At 29.5% G+C, this 23886-nt stretch overlaps 3 protein-coding genes and 1 long non-coding RNA gene across 7 annotated transcripts; all 4 read right to left on the reverse strand.

Annotated features, from left to right (window-relative positions):
* Positions 1 to 1003: 1003 nt before the first annotated feature.
* LOC126656192 (nicotianamine aminotransferase 1-like) lies at positions 1004 to 4216 on the reverse strand. The gene is made up of 7 exons (XM_050350699.2): positions 3838 to 4216; positions 2652 to 2991; positions 2029 to 2247; positions 1883 to 1942; positions 1638 to 1793; positions 1465 to 1558; positions 1004 to 1383 (listed from the first exon to the last, which is right to left on the reverse strand). The coding sequence occupies exons 1-7, from the start codon at positions 4107 to 4109 to the stop codon at positions 1265 to 1267; spliced, it is 1260 nt and encodes a 419-aa protein (XP_050206656.1). The 5' UTR covers positions 4110 to 4216; the 3' UTR covers positions 1004 to 1264.
* Positions 4217 to 6301: 2085 nt separating this feature from the next.
* On the reverse strand, positions 6302 to 13363 carry LOC126656123 (tyrosine aminotransferase-like). Its single transcript, XM_050350608.2, has 7 exons — positions 13023 to 13363; positions 9870 to 10209; positions 8697 to 8915; positions 7809 to 7868; positions 7566 to 7721; positions 7145 to 7238; positions 6302 to 6537 (listed from the first exon to the last, which is right to left on the reverse strand). The coding sequence occupies exons 1-7, from the start codon at positions 13346 to 13348 to the stop codon at positions 6419 to 6421; spliced, it is 1314 nt and encodes a 437-aa protein (XP_050206565.1). The 5' UTR covers positions 13349 to 13363; the 3' UTR covers positions 6302 to 6418.
* Positions 13364 to 14950: 1587 nt separating this feature from the next.
* On the reverse strand, positions 14951 to 22077 carry LOC126656124 (nicotianamine aminotransferase 1-like). The gene is made up of 7 exons (XM_050350609.2): positions 21747 to 22077; positions 21001 to 21340; positions 20194 to 20412; positions 19543 to 19602; positions 15568 to 15723; positions 15384 to 15477; positions 14951 to 15144 (listed from the first exon to the last, which is right to left on the reverse strand). The coding sequence occupies exons 1-7, from the start codon at positions 22025 to 22027 to the stop codon at positions 15026 to 15028; spliced, it is 1269 nt and encodes a 422-aa protein (XP_050206566.1). The 5' UTR covers positions 22028 to 22077; the 3' UTR covers positions 14951 to 15025.
* On the reverse strand, positions 17192 to 19522 carry LOC126656125 (uncharacterized). 4 transcript variants are annotated; one of them, XR_007633171.2, is made up of 4 exons: positions 19177 to 19522; positions 18833 to 18929; positions 17790 to 18538; positions 17192 to 17421 (listed from the first exon to the last, which is right to left on the reverse strand). It is a non-coding gene; the product is annotated as an uncharacterized LOC126656125 (long non-coding RNA). The 4 variants fall into 4 exon arrangements; XR_007633172.2 differs by lacking the exon at positions 18833 to 18929 and having other exon boundaries at positions 17790 to 18387; positions 18480 to 18538; positions 19177 to 19519; XR_007633173.2 differs by lacking the exon at positions 18833 to 18929 and having other exon boundaries at positions 17790 to 18403; positions 18480 to 18538; positions 19177 to 19519.
* Positions 22078 to 23886: the final 1809 nt, after the last annotated feature.

Genomic DNA, 23886 nt, shown 5'->3' on the forward strand with positions numbered 1-23886 from the left:
CGAGACTGTATATCAAGCGTCTAATAATAGATTTTTGAGTAAATTAGCATAATAACAAGCGTCTTGGTAGAGTTTTTTTTTTTGGAAAACGGTGGTGGGCGAGCTCTATGGTAATTGCAAAAAAAAAAAAGAGGCGAATGAGTTATGTTAGTTGTTTTGATTGCCATTATTTCTGTCAAGTGTTAAAGTTCCTAATTAACTAATCTAAGTTAAAAATGCTTTTGGTATGAGAATTAGTTAGTGTTGGAATATGCGGAAATTAATTAGGATCGTTCTTGACATACCTTTTGTCGATTCCACAGGTTTGATTGATTTTTATGCACTAAGTCTTAAGTATTTTCACAATGAAAAATCCCTATGTTTCACCACCTAATGTACCTATTAATTGTGTATATTTTGGTAGAGAATTGATTTATGATTCATTACTTAATTATGTATTTTCAATACATGTATATATAAGCAACTAAAAGGTTCCATGAACAAGTGTAACTCTTTATAAAGTTACCAGTTTTCATAGAGTTGCAACCTTTTATAAAAGGTATTGCACCCTTTTCTTGCATATCCATATAGTCAATTGGGTTCGGGTCAATCCGTCATGGGCAACCCGATCCAAATACCAACAGTTAGGTAAAAAATGCTTTTGGTATGAGAATTAGTTAGGTTAAAATTACTTTTAGTTTATATATAAATATAATGAGCAAACTTTAACACTTGTCAGAAACAATGGCAAACGAATACGCTAGCGCTCGTTTTTTTTTTTTTTTTGCATTTACCAATGAGCTCGCCCACCATGATGCCATATCCGGCTTCGGTTGTCATATCTTTGATTCGAGCATCTATAAACATCTTTGATTCTTCTTTGCCATCTCCGGCTTTGTGGAAGAGCTAATATAAATATCATCTATTAAAAAAAATTATATAATATATGTTTAGTAATGTATAGCAGTTTAATTTATATTTTAATCGAATTGATACAATATTAAAATAAATTGACTTTCTTAAGTATAGAATAGGAATTGATTTCATTGCTTAAGTAGGTAGGCTAGTGTACATAACACACCCGTACAAAAGGCTGAGTTTTGCAGATAGATTATCTAAACTGAACAAAAACAACATTTTAATAGAAAGGATTCGTTGAGATCCAATGCGGAGTTGTTATCTCCATTCACTTCTCGTGTTTTTTTTTTATCACGAAGTAGAAGTGCCATTATTTCCGAAGATCAACAGTGTCGTTGATCCCCCGTTCCATGTTCTGTTACGATCCTCACTGCTTCTTGGCATGCCTGTCGTAGAACGCTTTTATCCTGTCAAGACCAACTTCAAGGGTCGAAGGTTCAACAGCAAACGTTATGCGAAGCCAATTCTTCAGTCCTAGAGTAATTCCTGAACATAAGTATATAATCAGGATCAGTGTCAAGGTAGAAATGAAATAACCTTCCAGAGCAGAATTGTTCAGAATTTTACCGGGTAGAGCTATGACGGATTCTTCTTTAGCCAGCTTGAAACAGAAGTCCATATCATCCTCAATGCCTTCCAATAATGACAAATTCAGCTTCGTCTGTAACAAATTTTCGATTTATTTTTTATTTCTTATTTTCCGAGGTGTAAGAAAAAGAAAAATTAATCTGCTGGCTTACCATTAGAAACATAGAACCTTTTGGTTTCGTGGGGCAAGTAATGCACGGAATGTCCTGAAGTTTATCATAGCATAAATCTGCAGTCTCCCGCAGTAAATTATTAATTCTCGAAAAGAAATCCTTCTTTGTATTCGTCAGGATCTGCGGAATTGCACCCTGAAAAAAAAATCAGTTCTCTTTTCAGAAATTCTTTATTTATTTCGATATGATAATGTTCTTATGCAAAAGAATCATGAATGGCGAACCTGAATAAACGTTGCAGGATCACTTGATATGTTAAGAAAGCTCGAGATTGAATCAACAACCTAAAAGATACAGAAAGCATTAGACAGGAATATACTACCAATATCAAAATGAAGATGTTGAATAGATTTTTGAAGAGAAAGAAAACCTTGGATTTTCGAAGAATGCCATTGGGATCTGTAATAACAAGCCAACCAATCCTCCAGCCAGGAACTATCCATCTCTTGGATATAGATCCAAGTGTAATGACAGGAGCAATTGATCCAAAAACGCCCATCGGCACGAATGGACTATTTCCAAATGTAAGATGCCCATATACTTCATCTGCGATCACCAAAATTCCAAGCTTTCGAGCTGTTTCTGCAACCTAGTAATCATAAAATCAAGAAAGATCAACATCAAAATTAAAAGCACATGGTCCTGGCTAATGCAAAATTAGAGTGTAATGATCAAATAGCCCATGAAGAAAATATCCATAATGCAACATTTAACTTCTAAAGAAAAGCGAGTCCTGAGTGCATAATCTCTAGCACATTACTTAGTATCATTACCTTGATAAGATTAACTTATATTGCACAAAAACGGAAATGTTGAAATCGAAAGAAAAAAAGGAAAATGACAACATTTTTTTTTATAAGAATAGGACATAAATATAAAGTTACGGAATTTTAGAAGCGTTTTTGAAACGAAAATAAAACGCCAAAAACGACTCTTGATATGTTTTCGTGCAACATAGAGGTTAACATAAGGAAAAAAACAGAGTTTACCCACTTTCTTTAAATGTTCATAGCTGTAAACATTTCCACAAGGATTGCCAGGGTTTATGATAACCAGTCCAACAGTGTTCACATCAGCCAGAGCCTCGACGGCATCAAGATCAACCTCCCAGCCGTTTTCCGGTAGAAGATCAAAATGTCGAACCTCGAGACGAGTATGGGCAGCTATAGCTTCATAGTAGGGGAAACCTGGTCTTGGAAGCAAAATGTTAGCCCCGGGTCGACTAAGAACTGTCAATGAGACTTCAATAGCTTGTGTACATCCGATTGTAACAAAAACATCATCTGGAGATAAGTCATATGGTAGATCATGATTAAGGTAATCTGCAATAGCCCTGTTAGAGTTTAGAAATAGATGAGTTAATTACAAATACTAGATGATCATAATATACTTCTCAGTTATGAAAATGTCATAAAAAAGTTATCATAGATAAAAGGCTTACTCCGTTAAAAGAATTACGAACTTTAACGAACTTTAACGTATTTTGTAATTTTAATACAAACTTTTAATTGTGAAATATCCGACACTAATTTTTAAAATTACCGATCAATTTTCCGACAAAAACATGATAATCTGGACACCAAAATAATGTTTATTCTGGTGTCGATGCCATCATTTTTTGGACGGAAAATGAATTGGTATGTTTATTTTTTTTAAAAAAATAATAGTCCATGAATGAAATTGTCAAAATTAAAAATGAAATATCAATGACACAATTCCATTGATTTTATTGAATAAATTAAAGAGTTATTATAAGATGCTCTAAGGTGGCAAATTGTCCACTATAACTGCTATGACTTAGGTCAGCCAACTTCTGAAACTGACATGCACATGAAAGCAAGGGAAAAGAAACAAAATAGAGAAAACAACAAGACCTAACATATGAAAAATTAATGAAATATCACAGCCACCAAATTTATTTAATAAAAAAAAAATACTATATGAATAAAAAAGAATACAGAAATGGAATCAAATATCACATGAACTCCTAATAAGGAGTTCATGATATTTTATTTTGGTTGTAATCCTCTAACTCAGCGTTTGTGGCTAGAATCGAGACTTTTTTAAGTCGTTTTTTTTAACGAAATTTATCTTTCGGCAAAAAAGAAATCAAGAAACAATTATCAACGTCAGAAGAATCTAATCAACTACATATATGAATGCAATAAAAATAAATTACCTTCTAGCAGGAAGAATACCAACAGTAGGAGCATAACAATTATATTTAGCAGAGCTTAAAGAATCAAAAATGGCGTCCTGAGCAACAGAAGCCGTCCGAAAAGAAGGAAAAGCAGAAGGATCGCCATGGCCGAGAGGAATGACTGCTCGTTCGTCTTCTCCGTTGAGATTATCGTACAAAGCATTGAGAACTCCGCGAACAGTTACTGCTGAAGCTGATGACAAGCCTTCATTTGCATGAAAATTCCAGTTCTTCGATGACCCGTTCTCCATTCTTGAACTTGCGTTAGGGTTTCTGGTGAAGCTTTGTTTGGCGTTTCAATTAAATTTATATTAGTGGAACACAGCAGTCTTGTGTTGTGTGTGTATATAGAACCAATATTCGCTGTTTTTTTCTTTAAACGGAATTTTAGTATCTTACGCAACTTGCAGTGTTTGGCCAATTGCATATATTTCCAAAAATAATTTTTTTCTATTTTTTTTAAACAGCGAACAGACCCACAGATGGTCGTCGGTTCTCCGGAGAACACGAACGGTCTCTAGTTCGTCTTCTCCGATTTAAAAAAATTAAAAATAAATTGTTTTTTGAAAAATAAATAATAATTTATTTAATTATTTAATACGTAAGAAAATTATTTTTTGTTTATTAAAATTTTGGAGAAATTTTTTAGGCGATAGATGGGTGCGGTGGCCGAAAAAGGTGGTGGCGGTTTTCGGTTGAATAATTTGATTCAGTTTGGTGGATAAAATGATTCAAATTTGATTTGGTTGGTTGATTGGTTTATGTTTGATTTGATAGGTTGGGTTAGTGTGTTTATATTTGGTTAGACGGGGTTGGTTTGATTTTGTTTCTATGATTGTAGAGATATTTTAATCATTTTTAGGATAGGGGCAGTTTTGGGATAAAAAAAATTTACTGGCGCATTAGATAAAATTTAAGGGGTTTTATGATAGGAATGGCTAAGCTCAGATGACTTAATGGATTTTATGATAAGGTGTCATGGTTGATTATTAACCTAAAATATGAGTTTTTAAGTAAAAAAAAAGGACAGTAAAAGAAGGTACGGATTATATTTAACTCTTTCATGTTTTTCCTATGTGATTATGAGAGATATGTCAGTCACTAACGAGTGTTTTTAATGCTGTGGGGTGAAAGAAGTTATTTTCTCTATTTAAAATTATAAAGAAGGCTTAATTGTATCAAAAAAAAAGTAAAAGGATTGATTTGTACTTTTTAAAAACTACGAAGACTTATTTGTACCTTTTCTTTTATCTTGATATTTTAAAAACAAATTAACTTTATATTTTTTTATAATTGGGAACGGGAGCATTTATGGGAGAATTTATATTGAAACTATGAACTAAAAATTTGCTGCATAACGCTTATACCGTCATAGTTCATTGGTTTTCTTAATTTTATCAGTTTCCATATTAAATTTATTTTGAATAATTAATTTTTTTTAGATGGAAAAGAATCGTTATATTCGCGTGAAATGCAAATGACACAGAACTTGAAAATGGATCGAATAAATAAAAATTTAAAAATATATTAAATAAAAAGCTTAATCCATTAATCCAAATCTACTCTATCATTAGTTAAAAAAAAGACAAATTGGCACGATATAAAACAATATAAAATGTGTATTTGATTTTTTTACTTTCATTTAAACAAATGACTATAATTAAAACTGAAAAAAGAAAAATGAGTTAAAATTGACCAAAAAATGAAGTGTTTTTAAATGATCAAGTCCTTTTATTAAAAAAATGAATGTAATTGTAGGAATTTCCTAGAATTTTTATTTTAATTTGTATTAAGTTTTAATTATTGAAGTATTTTGGAAAATGATAGTTTTGTTATCACCGGCTAATTAGTAAGTATAATCCAATTAGGATTAATACTCATAATGCTATATAGATTATTTACTCGCTATAACTACACTACTTTATTCACCTTTTAGAGTACACTAAAATCGAATACATAATTTATATATTGATGTGAATAAGAAAAAAAAGAAAGCACTCCTTTTATGATGTGAGGAATATAAGTTAATCCTAACACTTTTACGTTACTTTTTATAGAGAGTTAGACACTTTATGGTTTTTTTTGAAGACATATTTATTAGAGATGTTTGTTATTTGGTGACTCCTCATCAATTTTGTACTCCTTTTGATGATTAGTGGATGACTCGATTTTTTTCCCCATAAACGTACGCTTTAATGTCAAATCACGTAAATCTCTTGTGTTATTATATTATTATTTGTTAATTAATCCATAATTAAATGCCTACATACTGATTTTAATTCCACTATACATACCAATCTGGTCACGATAATTGCTAACATAATTTCACCAATCGGCATTAATGTTACAGCAGTAATTTATAATGCGGCTTTCAGGGTGACTGAAATTCACAATTATTTCAACTGAATTTAGAAAATTGCTCTAATTGAAAGGTTTCCACATCTAAAAACAAAATTATAGACTTAACATCTCCATCTTTAATCATAATTAATGAATGTTTCAATTCACAATCAAACTAGTAGTACATGGTAATCATAATTAATATGTCATGATATAGAATTCAGTATTTTATAGCATGCCTCTCATAAAAAGATTTAATCCTCGCAAGGCCATCTTCAAGTATTGGAAGTTCAGCTGCAAAAGTTATGCGAACCCAATTCTTTATTCCTACTATCACCCCTGAAGTTAAAATTTTATCAGTAACACCCCTAAAGGTTAACAATACAACATTATTCAAGCAAAGGCATGATTATTGAATGCATGTGTTCTGGAACATCAAATTTTAATTCGATTAGAAATTAAAATTACGGAGTCTTTAATATTTTAGATTACGTTAAAAAAATTTAGAGATTCCTTTAATCTTTTGTATTCGAATTTTACTTCTTTTTATTATTATAATCTATAAAATTATTGTTTGGACCTTATAAATATTTAACCCCTATAAATATTTCTTGTTAATTCTACCATTGTTATAAGATTTTAAACTTTTAATCAACATATTATTTTCTATTTCAGTTTTATGACAAGGACTCACTTTCGAGAGCCAAAATTCAAAATTACTGTCACACTCTAGAATATGTACTGTCTGCAAACCCACATACCTGGTAATTATGAGGTATAATGGCCATCGATTCAATTTCAACAACTCCATTTATTAGAAAGGGTGTAGCCGGAGTTTGAATCCACAACTATAACGGCCAGATGGTTGAAATTTTGACCACTAGACCAAATTCGTGTGGCATATTATTATTATTATTGTATTTGCTATTTAAATATGTCATATTACCTGGTAGAACAATGACCAATTCCTCTTTAGCCAGCTTAAGACAGAAGTCCATATCATCCTTAATATCTTCTAATGCTGTCAAATTTAGTTTTGCCTGCGAAAATTTTTTTAGTTAACTCATTAATTTTGTTAGATTCCATCTTAAAATCAATTGGTATTAAGTGGAGATGTCCAACTAATATATAAACACAAGTCCATTCACACACACAACCAATGTGGGATTTCCCACTTCAACGTACGCTCCCCTTCACGCGTAGCGTGTACGGGCCGAGCAACAAAGTTCCCCCTCACGCACATTACTTAATACCAATTGGTTTTAAGATGGAATCTAACATGGTATCAAAGTCTTGTCCATTCACACAATTTGAGTTTGGCCCGGCCCACGTAAGATGAAAAGTTTCATATATTGTGGATCCATTACCATTATAAACATAGAACCTTCTGGTTTACTTGGGCAAGTAAGGCAAGGAATGTCCTGAATTCTGTCATAGCATAAATCTGCAGCTTCTCTGAGCAACTTATTAGTTTTCATAAAGAAAATTTTCTTTGTGTTCTCCAAAATTTGTGGAATTGCAGCCTGATACATATGTTAAAATTAAATCATTGATTCTTATTAAAAAATGATGATTGTCTTTTTAAAAAGCAAAATGAACTAGTAACACACCTGAATGAAGGTTGCGGGAACAGCTGATATGTTAAGACAGCTCGTGATCGAATCGACAAACTAAAAAATTTAAAAAGCTTAAGATCAGGAATAAAAGTGGATTATTCCAAATAAAAGTGTAATTTTCACTTTTTTTAACAATCTAAGCACATTATTTAAAAGTTGGTGTCATTTTTATTTTTAAATATTTTACGGTCCAACATAATTATTCAGCATTGTTTTACTTATTAAAAACTGCCACAAATGGCATCGTTTGGTAAAAGAAAAACAAAATTTAGGCCAAAAATGCTAAAAAGATTGAAAGGTGGAAAAATATGAAGGGCCAACTTTTAAATATCATGTCTAAATTGCTAAAAATATGTAAGGTTATGCTTTTATTTACAAATAATCCATAAAATAATGTTTAATGGTACCGGAAAAGCTATATACTTTTGACTTTTAACAAAATTATCAATAGCTTTCAGTTTCACAGTATGCAAATATATATATCCCAATTTGATGTTTGCATTGCAATCTATCCACTTATTTTTTAATTTAATTACGTCAATTTTTCATCTCAATATAATATTCATTTGCCTTTTTTTTTTCTTCATTTTGAGCTGCTTTTTTTGTTCCAATTACTGAAAGACGAGAATCTAAAATTAGATTTTACTATTGTTTCTGATTCTTTAAATTCATAGTTAAATTTTGCTAAGTAAGGAGTTATAGCACAGAAGTTCAACTAAAAATTAAAAAAATTACATAGATTGAATAATTTGCGACAAAATAATCAAATTAAAATGTATTTATAAATTTTAAAAGTTTTAAATAAATTGTATAAAAAATTGAAAATATATTTTGATACTTGTAAACTTAAAAATAAAAGTAGAATGCAATAGAAAAACAAACCCCAAATTGTTTAAGGATGGCATTAGGATCGGTAAGAACAAGCCAACCAAATCTCCAGCCAGGAACAGTCCATCTCTTTGAAATAGATCCAAGTGTAATGACAGGCACAATTTCTCCAAAAACTCCCATGGCCACAAATGGGGTACTCCCAAATGTAAGATGACCATACACTTCATCAGAGATCACCATTATTCCAAGCTTCCTAGCTGTCTCTGCAATCTAACATTTAACAAAATTTGGTAAGACCAGTGAGCTGTAGGTCGAACGGTGTGAGCGTTTTACAGCAATCTGCTAGACCGTAAGTTCAATTCCTCTCACAAGCGTTCTTCTTCTCCAATTATAAAAAAATAGTAGCAAGTATACCAAAAAAAAAAAGCGAATCACGTGTTATTAATAACATGAGTTGTACCAAATCTTTCTGTTACAGTATCAAATCTTTATCTTATATATTAATTTGGTATTCAATTTTTTCCTTATGAGTCAATTTGGTCACTCAATTGTTTTTTTTAGACGATGGCATCCTTTGAAATTTAGGTTAATTATTTATAAAAAATTGAGAGATACCAACTTAAAATAATGTACCAAATTGATTTAAGTGGAAAGATTGGGTACCAATCTTTTCCTTATTTATAACAAATGATGTTTTTTTTAAATGACTATCTTTTCTACATGTTAGGTCAACTTTTTTGGGATTTTATCTGATTTTTTCTTAAGTATTAGATAATTGAATTCATGTTCTATGGGATTCCGATTAAATAAAACTAAATTATAAATAAAAAACAATAAAATTTAGAAAAATAACAATATGTTTGACTAAATATTTTTCCTAAAAAAACAGTAGTAAGTAAAAAGAGAAGTAGAATGACGGGTTAAAATAATTTTCTATTACTAAGCTGTATCTTTTACGGAACAAATGCTATTATTTTATTTGTTATATTTTAGTAACCGAACTTTTATTTTTACTCCAAAAAAGACTAAAACATCAATTTATGCCAAAAGTTGCTTATGTGGCAATATAAATTTGTGTGTTTCTCCAATGTGTTTATTGCCACGAATAATTTATGATATTAATTGCTATAGTAACCTCTATCGAAAATTCATTTTAAAATTATAAAACACGCGAAAGATTATTTATTTTAATTCCGTCCATAAAAAAGGATAGAGTTTACCCACATTCTTCAAATGTTGGTAGCTGTAGACATTTCCACAAGGATTGCCAGGGTTTATGATAACAATGGCAGCAGTATTTTCATCAGCAAGAGCCTCAACATCTTCAAGATCGACCTCCCAACCATTCTCCGGTAGAAGATTAAAATGTCGATACTCGAGACGATCTCGTGCTGCTATAGATTCATAGTGTGGATAACCTAATCTTGGGAGCAAAATGTTAGCTCCAGCTCCACCAATAACAGCTAATGTGACTTCAATAGCTTGTTTGCAACCAACTGTTACAAACACATCCTCTTCTGATAACTCATATGGAAGATCTTGATTCAAGTATGCTGCAATTGCCCTATTACAATTTAAGAGATTCAAAATTCTAAGAAATAAGAATTGTTGTAAAAAGCAACATACATTAATTGCTCATCAATTTCATAGTATTTCAATACTTTCCTCCAGCTAAATTGCATGAAAGCATGTCGAGTCTTCTGTATAAAATTTGTATTTTTATTTTCAAAAACACTTCAATTAAAACTGTTATGAATTATTTAACCTCTAAATAATTTCTGAATTAAAGCAGAATGCCAAACCAAATACTCCCTCCGTCCACAAAAGATAGGTTTATTTCTATTTTAGGCGTCCTAAATTATAGGCTTATTTCTATTTTTAAAAAGTAGTTAACCATATAAATATCTAAAATACGCTTAATTGAATTAGTTTTAGTCAATTAAATTAAAGTGATAATGGTATTGATAACAATAATAATTAATATTTTTTGATAGCTTCAATATTAAAAATAATTTTATATGTACTTTTTTAAATGATTTTGAATTATTAATTAAAAAACACATTGAAAAATTGAATGCATTAATTATTTAATAAGGGTAGTAGAAGAAGTTAGTATTATTTTTACTAAATAAATAAAATTCCTTAATATGTGTAAATGAAATAAGCCTATATTTTATTGACGGAGGGATTATAATTAGGGGTGGGCAAAAAAACCGATCAAACCGATTAACCGAACCGAAACCGGAAAACCGAACCGGAAAATGTGGTTAACCGGTCCAACGGTTTAGGTTTAGTTTTTTGATTTTTAATTTTCATGGTTAATGGTTTAGGTTTTGGTTTTGGATTTCTAAAAACCGTGGTTAATCGGTTAACCGGTTTATATATATATATATATATATATATATATTTAATAATTAATAAGGTATATTTTATGATCTATAAAATAATATGGATTTTATAATATACACAATAAAATCTAAATATAAAAATATATTGATAGATATTTTATTTAGGAATATTTCTATATTTTAGGAGAATTTATATGTAAAAATATTTTGAAAGAAATTTGTTTTCCTTATTAAAATATTTACTTAACAGAAATAGAAATATTTAAGTATATAGATAGCAGAAAGTGGACGTGAACAACACCACAAACAATTCAAAAAATACAAACCTATCTTTAATGTTACTTATAAATTATTTGTAAATAATAATAATTTTAAATATTTGCATTGACTTAACTATTCATAAGATAGTTTAGATTTATATTTTTAATATAATTTGAATTTTTATGGTTTTTTTTGTTTGCTAAAAAATTAAATAGAATTAAAATTTTATCTTTTTTTGTCTTTAATTTTTCTAATGGTTATATGGTTAAAAACCGCAAAACCGAAAAACCGAACCGTTTTTGATGGTTAACCGATTTACCGGTTAACCGTTTAAAATTTTAGGTTTAGGTTTTTAATTTTAAAAACCGTATTACAATGGACCGGTTTACAAATCACCCTCATGGACCGGTTAACCGGTCCATGCCCACCCCTAATTATAATTATGAGCATATTTTGAACAAATTGCATTTCAAAAGTTTATGATAGATAATAGTCGGTAAAACTCATTTTAAAGTCTCTGTATTTTACGTTTTCTATTTATTCGTTGTTGTCTGACATTTTTCTTTATTTCGCCCCCTCAACTACCGAAAATAGCACTAAAAAGGGTGTAGAAACTTGGATTTGGAGAATGCACACTCAGCCGTTAAGTAAGAATGTGTAACCAAAAATACGTACAGTTAATATTTAATAAATTAATAAAATTTTAGAGAACCAATTTTAATATTACGTCTTATTTGATATACAATAAATTAATAATTTTAATAAATAATAAATAATAAATTTTTAATCCACCATATATATTAACTATTAGAGAACCAATTGTATATATATGGGCAAAATTTATTTAGTTCGTCCCTACTTAATTTTATTAGTACCCCTACAACTAAATAAATCGCACATATTAAGTGTCTCAACGCTGAAGAATATTAATTTTAGTTTTAAACTTTAATTTTCATTAAATGAAATTATTTTAATTGATAATGAACTTCAATTAATTAGGGCACTCGACAGACAAATATATTTTTCCACCGACTCCAAAAAAATTTTGAGTGACCACTCTAGGTCTCTCGCCATCTAGTCATTTTCTATTGATTATGAGAAACTTTCCACCAATCGCTCTGAAGCACTGGCCAAACATTTCACGACCCCCTTGCGCACGTGCACGAGGTGTAATTCTTATCTAATACGTATACAAATATTTAGATAGATCAAATTTAATAAATTAAAAAATTAAAAATTGATCCCGAAAAAGTTTTATTTTTAATCATTGAAAATTTAAAATATCATAAAAAATAGGACATACAATAAATCACTAATTTTTTTGGAGAGTCGTAAATTTTTTACTTAAATGATTGGAATATTCTTGAAAAAAAAATTGTACATAAATGAAAAAATTTGTGAGACTTTGTAATATCCCACAAATTTTATTAAAGGACGGTATGTGAAAAAGGACGAAGTGAATAAAAAATGTAAGTAGAAAGATGAAATAAACAAAACACGCAAAACAAACAAACTTTACAATAAAATTATTTTAATTTAGCGCCATTTAATTAACAGCGAGTGACACTTTCCAAATTCGTCCATCTAAAACTTTTCATCTTTATTTTTGGTAGTAGAGGGATTGAATAAAAGAAAAATCGTATGTGGACCGACTAAATAAAGATGGGAAATCATAAGAACTTAAATACTACATTATTAGTATAAAATTTAAGGAGTTTTATTTGTTCAACGCCGAAATATAATACTCGAAAAAGTTTGATTAACGTACCGTCTTGCAGGAGGTATACCAACAGCAGCAGCATAGCCATTGTATTCATTAGAATTTAGGGCATCAACAATGGCATCTCTAGCAACAGAAGTGGTAAGAAAAGATGGAAAAGCAGAAGGATCACCATGGCCAAGAGGAATCACTCTTCTTTCATCTTCTCCGTTGAGATTATCCGTTAATACATTCAGAACTCCGGCCACCGTGATTGCTGATGCTGTTTTTAGGCTTTTGTTTGATTTAAAACTCCATTTTCCTTTAATTTCTCTGTTCTTGGAATTGTTTGTTAATAACACGAAATGATTATATATAAAGTTGGTTTGATACATTCATTTATTTTAAAATTTTAATGTTGGAAAAATAATATTAGCAAATATTTATTGGTAATATTCTATAAAATTAATGCTAATTTTATCTAGATATATAAAATCAAATGAATATATAATGTTTTGATTAATATTATATAATTTGATTATTATTTTTATCTTCATTGCACCTAATATTAGGTAAGGGATATGTATTTTAATATTTTACACTTCATAAACTTTATAATTTAGTAATAGTAATATGTTGTAAAACGTGTGCTGTATAGAGATATAATTTAAATAATTAAAAATTATAATTTATAATCAATAGTATATTAGAATGGACAATATTATATTTTTCGTCCTATGAGTTCGTCATGTTTTGTTTCTATTGTAGCTCAGACTAATAAAATAATGGATTATGATCTGCTAATACATGATTGGCATGTATACCATCCGGACTATTTTTCTTGACATAAATATGATTTAAATAAAACAATATTATTATTGATGATCAATAATATATTTTGAATAGACAAATATTATATTTTTCTTCTCGTGAGTTTGTCATGGTCCTTTTATAATTCTAGTTTTTTTCCTTTTGAGGAAAATTTGCATTTTATTAATAAAAAAAATTTAACAAGTTCATTTGATTGAAAAAGAAATTTTACCATCAAACAACCAATTTCTACCAAAAACAAATGCCGCATTTAACAAAAGCATAGACAACTTGATAACAAAGTCTCCTTATACGTTGAAACTGAACATGCCTCTCGGAAATAAACTCTAAAATAGAGTGCTAATCCGTGATTTACGTGCATTCCAAATGTATTGTTCCTTATTTCTTGTTTCAAAAGTGCGTATAGATCCGTAATGTTTGAGCGTAGGATCATCTATATTCTCATAGTTTTAAAAAATGTAAATATACCTCTAATATTTTTAAATGGACTCATTTAGACTATTAACGTTTTTTGAAAAATAGTTATTTACTGTCTGTAACCGTGTTAAGTGTGAGGGACTAAATTAGCCTATTTATAACGTTAGAGACATATATGTACCTTTTCGAACCATGAGAGCATATATGATGAGCCCAAATGTAAGGGACATATATGACCCTTATATATTATTATATTTTCATGATAATCATGAGATTTTTATGTGTTTGATTGATTTGAATTAATTAGATGATTAGTAACCTTTATTAGTTGATAATGCAAATTAAGAGTTCAAATCATGCTAAAAACTGAATATGAATATCCATTTAAATAATATTAAATAATTTAAATATTATCCAACAAACACTTTATATATACAAGATAAAAAAACTTCTAGACCTCAAATTTCTCTAATTAATGATACAGGAGTCGTCTGAAAATATAGAAAAATACAGCAGTTAGAACCTCCAAAAATAGCTTCTGATTTTTCATATGAACTCGTAGTATAAGTTTGGAGTTGAATCGGGGCTGAAAATAAAAAAAATCAAAATTATGAAAAGATTACGTGGTACTGTTCAATACGCTATCTTGAGGTAGCATTGTGACCAGTAACACCTAAAATTTATTTATTTTTAATTACTATTTTAATTTATAAAAATATATAAAATAAATAATAAAAAATTTAATTACATACTTAACATCTCCATCTTTTTATTATAAAAATTTAATGATTCAATTTACTGTCAAAGTACTAGTAATATAAAGTTCAGTGCTCTGTGGCATGCCTCTCATAGAAAGATTTAATTCTCCTAAGACCATCTTCAAGTATTGACATTTCAACTGCAAAAGTTATGCGAATCCAATTCTTCATTCCTACAGTAATTCCTGAAATAAATGGTGTAAAATAATCATTTATAAAATTAAAAATTAAATCATCAACTATAAAAATTAATTCCGATAGATACACTTTGAAACTTGAATCAATATTCGTAAAATCGATGGACCAAAATTTCTAAATTATATTCCAGGTTCATATTTAACAAAATGGTCAAGATAATTCAGTTAGTTTCATCATTGTTTCAAATTATAACTGTACTTTCCATTTAATTGAATCATATAATTACCTGGTAGAACCATGACCGATTCCTCTTTAGCCAACTTAAGACAGAAGTCTATATCATCCTTAATACCTTCAAGTGCTGCCAAATTCAGTTTTGCCTGTCAAAATATATTAACTAGTTAATTAGTCATGATTTTGAGTAAAACAAATTTAAAATTTAACATATATATCGTGGAGCTAGCCCTCACCATTATGAACATAGAACCTTGTGGTTTACTGGGGCATGTAATGCAAGGAATGTCTTGAATTCTGTCGTAACATAAATCCGCGCTTTCGTTTAGCAACTTATTGATTTTCAGAAAGAATTCCTTCTTTGTATTCTCTAGGATTTGTGGAATGGAACCCTGATACGTATACATGTTAAAATTACAGTTTAAAAAAAGTAATAATCTAAAAGGAAACATCATCTTTAAGTTCAAAAGATAAAAAAAATGTTAGAAAATGAGAAATTTTGTATATAAGCTTTGTGCATCATCGATCTATGGACCACGGTATTAAGAAATTTTTTATATCAAGGTGTTCAAATTTTTTTAATCTATTATCCTAGGGGTTACCATATTTTATCCTTTGGTTACTAAATTTTAAATCATTATAAATTGGTTATCGTACCCTGCTTTTAATGAATCCACTAAGATTTTTAATGAAATTCGACTACCCTCCATGGTCCTCCTCAAGACATTTGGATAAGTCCTATTATAGCTTAAATTGAAGAAGGTGAAAAAGTTTAAACAGTATTTGTTAGAGATTTCAAGTCCATGTGAAGATTGTTAGGAATTGCCTATAATTCTATTTGGCTTAGGAATCTATTTGAGATTAGGATAAATTCATTGTTAATTGATACATTAGCAAGTATATTTCACTTAAAATTTATACTTCTAATTATGTATATACTTCCTGCTCACAATATATTACTAAGGTTATTTGAACTTTTGGATTAATAGTGAGCGTGTGAGATGTAAGACATTATGTTATTTGATGATTATTCACCAATTTTTTTACCTTCTGATAAGTAGCGGGTGGCTTGCATCAATAGATGTAGGCTTAATTTCCAAACTACTTTAATATCTTGTATTATTTATCTATATTACAATATTGTTGTTTGTCAGATTAAATCTAAAATTAAATATTTGTTGAATGATTTAGATGCCACTACATATATCAATTTGGTCACTAACATATATCAACAATAATTTTTCATGATATTATAACATGATAAGATGAAAATCACATCAATAATATAATTTAGTTAGTCATATTTTAAAATATTATTGATTATCCACGAATAATGTGATAGACGGTATATGTAAGTATCTCTCTAGAAAAAAATATGATTGTTTCTTGTAAAAATACACTACAAAAAAAGAGATGTAAGGGGACCATAAAAATGGTCTTCTATTCTTAAAAAAATGGTCCTCTAATGTTTTGAGGACAATAAAGTTGGTCCCCATACTTCGTCCCTATTGCCTCCATCCCCAATTCATTAGGGGACGAAAAGAGAAAAGTTGTCCCCATTCCAGGGAGGATTGTTGTCCCTAACTGTGGGGACTAAAGTCATCCCCTTATATAAGGACGACTTTCATCCCCATTGAGTAGGGACGACTTTCGTCCCCATTGAACACGGACGACTTTTGTCCCTATTGAATATGCGGACGACTTTCGTCCCCATTGAATATGCGGACGACTTTCGTCCCCATTGAATATGCGGACGACTTTGGTCCCCATTTAATAGGATGATTTTCGTTCATATTTAGTCGGACGAATTTCGGTTTCCTTTTGATACAAACCATTTACATAAATTTAATAAAAACACAATAATGAAAACAATAATCCATTGATTTTAAAATTATGTCCAACATAAGAAAAGTACATTGCTGAGTTCAAAAAAAAAGAAGTACGTAGCTAAAAATTAATCCACTAAAACTTATTTAAAAAAATTAAAAGTACTAAGATAATAATGTATACACAATGCAAAAAATAATATTAGCTTGCTGAGAAGTCTTCATGAAAATGAATGATATTCTTTTGCCTGATTACACATCGTCCTGTAAAGAAATTTAAAAATAAAAATTAATAAAATTAAATTTAAAAGTGATACCTAATATGATCTAACAAAATGCAATTGTGTATTGCATTTAACCAATATATAATCATTGTGGGTATAATATTTGAAGAATTCAGCTGACAATTTTATAGAACAAAAAATTGAAAATGTTCTGTTCTACTTGGATAGTTCTATATCAAAATGAGGCAATAAATCTGAATAGGCCAAAATATACTATAGCACGTAAAAGCTATGGGAAGAAAGACAAAGACATAAAGCATATTAAGACAACAAGAATCATCAATTAAGATTGAGCTTCAAATGTAAATTTTCTGAAACTAACATTATGAAGTTTTTTTAATAGCTCACCTTTAGATTCTGAGCTAGGAACCATCCCGAATCCACCATCATATGACCGAAACAGAGAGACTGTAAAATAATCTAAAACAAAAAAGATTAAAACTTACAAAATGAAAAATCAAACATACTTGGTATTTTAAGATGTCACCATTTGCATTCTCCTTGTCCATCTCACTCCAATTTTCCAACATATAATAGATGGCCGCTGATACATATTATTTGAGTCAAATGAATATATAAATTTAGCTTAGAGAACCTTATTAAGGTACAAGATAGGTTTTTTCTATCATTATTACTACCTACACAGTATATGAATCAAAAGATTCTCTCAATATGGATATGAATTTAATTGGAGAACAATGATAAGAAGCTAAGACATATACACAATGCATTAACCTAGGGAGTCTGTTAGTAACAACTCAAGTATGGAAAAGAATGAAAAGTCAGCTTCTAAGAAATAATTAGAGTCCAAAGAAAAAAAAAAGCTTATCTGCCATCATGTTGCTGCAGGTTACTAATTGACTTAGAATTGAGAATTGGCAAATTATAGAAACCAAGCAATGGCACAATATGAGCTTGTCAAATGACTATGATTGTGAATTGAAACCTACAAGCATATCAAACTAGAGAAAATGATGAAAAGACATGAAGCTACAAGAACAAACATAATTATAAAATAATAGCTCAACTATGCAATACCACATTACGAGTTGAAGGGAACCGAGAGGATGGAGAACCTTGAAATCGATAAAAGTATCCTTCAACAAAGAAAAAACTCATCATCAATTCTTTAGATTCAATATAAAGTGAATGATCAGTATATTGCTTTTAACCAATGTGTGAAAAGTTAAAGCAATCAAAATTGACACTAGAAAATACAGCTTGTAAGTTGTAACTAATAACTAACTGAAGCATAAACCAAAACTTAAAATAATTCAGTTACCAATAAAACATAAATAAAAAAAAAATGGCGAACCCTTAAGAACTTTTTCAAAGCATTTTAATTTTAAAAAAGAATACAAAGCACAACTTTATATTCAAAAGACCCACACCTTGAAGAGTAGCACGAATGAGTACATTCCAACACTTCTGGAAGAAGTAAATTTCACGGAGAGGTATTGATTATGGGTTGTAATGATTATTCAGAAACTAATCAAGAACATTATAAAATAAAATCATTAAACGCAAATCAATGTGCTGCTAGTTCTATAATCAGTACTGCAATTACAAAAGATTAATTCAAAAAAGAAACAATTCAAAGATCAATTATTTCGTGCCCTAATTTCACCGTGAAACCCCCAAAAAAAAAAGATAGAGAATTATTGCTAGTAGCACCACAATGTATCAGATATAAAATTAGAATCACACTAAATAAAAGCAGAAAAAAAAAACTTACCCAGATGAATTCGAGTAGAAAATTTAAGCTTGGGTGAATGAACTTTTAGAATCTCATACTTTTGTCTATTTAGCCGGCGCAAGAAAAGAAAAAGGTCGGTGGCTTTTTTGCTAGGTTGAATGTGTTTTGTCTCCTATTCTACTTGAATTACTATTTCATATAAAATCATAGGTAATTCACTATCTCCGTCCCCAATAGTTGTATGATAAATGATTTGGAGACAACTTATCGATTAGTCCCCATTTTTATTGAGTTATAACTTTTAGGGACCATTTAAATATTATGGTCCCTAAATTTTGTCCCCTTTGATCTTGTTTTTTGTAGTGATAATGATTGTCTTTTGCAAGAGCATTAGGAACTACACACCTGAATGAAGGTTGCAGGAGCCGAGGACATGTTCAGATAGCTCTTGATCGAATCGGCAAACTAAAAAATACTCCATACAAGAAAGCATTAAGATTGAAATAAAATAAGATAAAATATTTCTTATACATAATTTAAATTATTTTAAAAAAATAAACATTTCGGTCATTAATCAAATTGTGATTATCAACAATCTAAATCTATTTTCAATCCCATAATCATAAATTTAAATTCACATAATCTTTTTTAAACTGAAATAATGCCAATTGTATAAAATAGCTATTCATGGAATCAAAATTTTGTAAAAATAAATTTTAAAATATATATAAAATTTGGAGTTTGAAAATAATTAATATTTCAATTCGTAAAATTGACAAACCAATTTTTTTTTTCAAAAATATATTCAATGTAAAGTCAAATAATTTCAAAACACCAAACGTGTAGTGAAAGTTCTCTTTACATCTAACCTTTAAAATGTCTCTGTTAATTTGGCGCGAAGTTAAAGAATTTATTGCATAGTAATTGTATTATTATTTTTAAATCCTGATGTCTTTTAGGATCATTTGGCTTCAATAAAATAGTTAACATGGTAGATATTAACAACTTTTTTGCCAAAATATATAGGACAAGCATAGGAAGATAGAAAAAACACACCCCAAATTGTTTAAGGATGGCATTAGGATCGGTGAGGACAAGCCAACCAAATCCCCAGCCAGGAACCATCCATCTCTTGGAAATAGATCCAAGCGTAATGACAGGCACAATTCCTCCAAAAACTCCCATGGCCACAAATGGGGTACTCCCAAATGTAAGATGACCATACACTTCATCAGAGATCACCATTATTCCAAGCTTCCTAGCTGTCTCTGCAATCTAACATTTAACAAAATTTGCTAACAATCACTCTCATTTTCCATGTTAAAATTCATATGTACTCCTATATATACGCCAATAGTCGCGGGCTAATTTGATTAATGAGAACTTTATGTTCGGTTACTGTTCTAAAGTTTTATAAATCAAAATTATTTATTTTCTTATTTCTAATTATTATTATTTTTATATTTTATCGGTTTAACCAGCGAAATTGGTCAGTTCAGTTTAGTATTCTAAAGATTTAAGCTAATTCCAGTTAATATGATCAATTTGGCTAAAGAGATACAATAAGGTTTATTTCATCTTTCCAACTTGGCAGTAAAAAAATAAAATGTTCAAGTCGGTGGTTTTGGACAAATAAACTCACAATTTAATCACATCGAGGCATTTTATCCTAAACTTTCTAAAAACGACCAACAAGCATGCATTCGTATAATAAATTCTTAAAATATTTAGGATAAAATGATCTAATATTATCAAGGTGTGGGTTTAAACATTTTTTTATCTCTTTTATGAAGTTGAAGGGGTGAAATGAACTTTTATTGCATTCCAAATAATGAAAGAAAGAACAGAAGTAGAATGACATACTCTTTCCAAATGTTGATAACTGTAGACATTTCCACAAGGATTACCAGGGTTTATAATAACCATAGCAGCAGTATTTTCATCAGCTAGAGCCGTGACGGATTCGAGATCGACCTCCCAGCCACTTTCCGGTAGAAGATCGAAATGGCGAACCTCGAGATCAATTTGGGCAGCTACAGCTTCATAGTGCGGAAAACCTGATCTTGGGAGCAAAATGTTAGCTCCCGGTCGACCAATAACTGCTAACGAGACTTCAATAGCTTGTCTGCATCCAATCGTTACAAAAACATCCTCGGCTGATAACTCATATGGCAGATCTTGATTCAGGTATTCCGCAATTGCCCTGTTTCAATTTAACCAACTCGAAATCATCATATACTTTCCGTAGGTATGTTGTATGAAAACTTGATTGTTCAGACCAATAAGTTATAACTCAAATGCTATAAGCATTTGAGAGCAATCTATTAGGTTGTGGATTTATTAAAAAAAAAATACTTATCATTTAGGAATTTGTTTCTGTTTTCGAAACAAGAAATAATGAATCTATACTGCCCGAAAACTTTAAAATATAAGAAGCACTGAAACTTAAAAATATAGGATCTGACAAATTTCCGTAAAACATATCTACTTATACTATGACGCATTCAGTTTGAACCAAATCGAAGCGAATCAAAAATTAAAAAAAAATCAAACAGAACCGAACTAGTCGAATCAACTTGGTTATTTTGGTGCGGATTTAAGTAGCGTACCTTCTTGCAGGAGGTATACCAACACCAGTCGTAACATAACCGTTATATTTCTTAGATTTGAGGGCATCAATAATGGCGTCTTCAGCAACAGAAGTGGTAAAAAAAGATGGAAAACCAGAAGGATCACCATGGCCAAGTGGAATCACAATTCTTTCATCTTCTTCGTTGAGACTCTCTCTTAATTGAGTCAGAACTTTACGAATGCTGAATTCTGATGCTTTTGCTTTTGTTAAGCTTTTGTTTGCTTGAAAACTCCATTTCTTTGGTGATTCATTTTCCATTTTTTTTTTCCAACTTCTCTGTTTTTGGACTTTTTTTTTGTTAATAACCTATAAAGTCTTTGTTCTTAGAGATGTAGTGTAGGCAACAAAAATGTTATTTTTGTTTTATTTTTTAATATTTTAAGGAATGCTCATGTAAAATAGCGAAAAACATTAATTTTAGTCGAAATATATTTTTATTTATAATATCGATAAATTTTATAATTTAATAATAGTAAAATATTGTTAAAAAAAGTGTCTAAGAGTATGTAATTTAATAAAATATTATATAATTTATAGTTTTTTTTTATAATTAGGGGATGGGGGAGCGTTTGTGGGAGAAATTGATCCCACGACCTAGCAGATTGCTGCCAAGTGTTTATACCGTTTAAGCTATAGCTCATTAGTATATAATTTATAGTCAATGAAGATACTGTGACATTCTAGTTGGTGGCCTGGATTTTTAATTAAAAATCAAGAATATGTTTAGAATAGATAAATATTATATTTTGCTTCCCGTGAGTTCGTCGTGGTCCTTTCTATAATTGTTGATTAAACTAATAAGATGCTCTAAGCTGAATGGGGTGCTGTACTCTATATGGATTATTTGTTGTTTCTTATGTAAGCTCTAAAATATTTATTTTATTATTTTGTTAATTTATTAATTTTCACTTCTCTTTAACCAATAGTGGATCTTGACAAGGGATTGAAATTTCCTCAAATTCACTATTTATTGTAAATAAACGGCGTAAATTAATTTTATTAAAATTATACTCTTTTAATTTATACCGTATAATGAACGATGTAAATCGTAAAAATGACCCCCTCAAATTCAAAATGAACTTGAGGGAATCACAATCCAATTTTATATATATTTAATTATTTTAATTACTTAAATATAATATTTTTATTTAAGCCAATTATAAAGATAATATTTTTTTATTTTTAGATTAATTAAAAACAAATTGAATCATTTTGGTTTTAAATTTGTTCATTTTGTACAATTATATGTTTAATTAACTTTAAAAAATATTATTTCTAGTTGATTAAAATAACTATGTGTGAATTAATTAATCCAAACATACAAATTTAAAGATCGAAATAATCTTCAATTTTCCTCATTATCTTCACTTCTCTTTAACCAGAAGTGTAGGGGAGTTGTTATGGTTTTTTTTTTAAAGTAAATTATATATTTTAATACTCCTCACATTTGTTATAATTTTTAGTTTTGTCTCTTTATTTGAAAACTAATTGATATGTTTTTATTTTATTTCGCTAATATTTTAATCTTTTCATTCATTTTTTATATAAGTCAACTAAGTTAAATGACTTGATGGATCCGGACATCTCGACGGCTTAACCTGCAATACCGTTCGGACGGTGGTTATCCGATTAGCTCTCCCATGCTTAGTCAATATTAAGTTCAAAGGAGAATAATTGTATATTCAATGTAGTTATGTGTTTTAGATATAATTCAAACTCTTTATATTGTAGTAGTGAGGGAATAGCTTATACAGTCTAAATAGAAAATAGATTCATATTGAGCATATGAATCCAAATAGGAAAAGGATTCATATTTGGCATGTAAGTCTATTTAGAAATCAGTCTTCTAAATAAGATTATGCTTTTTGATTAGAAATACGATCTTGAATAGGAATGTATTTCTCGTTCTTCTAGAAGGTATGAGGCTTCTAGAATTTTCTTATTATCTATTATTGTTCTTTGACTTATAATCGGATTCTATCTTCAACTTATCATTTTTCAGCGAGTTCTGAGATCTGACTCGATGGGCGAATCCCACATAACGTGGTTCATAATTTTATATGGAATTGGATTTTCATCATTAGCTCCCCCCGCAGGTAAGCTAATATCTAGATATT

The sequence above is a fragment of the Mercurialis annua genome, linkage group LG7 (genome assembly GCF_937616625.2).
Source record: "Mercurialis annua linkage group LG7, ddMerAnnu1.2, whole genome shotgun sequence".
NCBI lineage: Eukaryota > Viridiplantae > Streptophyta > Magnoliopsida > Malpighiales > Euphorbiaceae > Mercurialis > Mercurialis annua.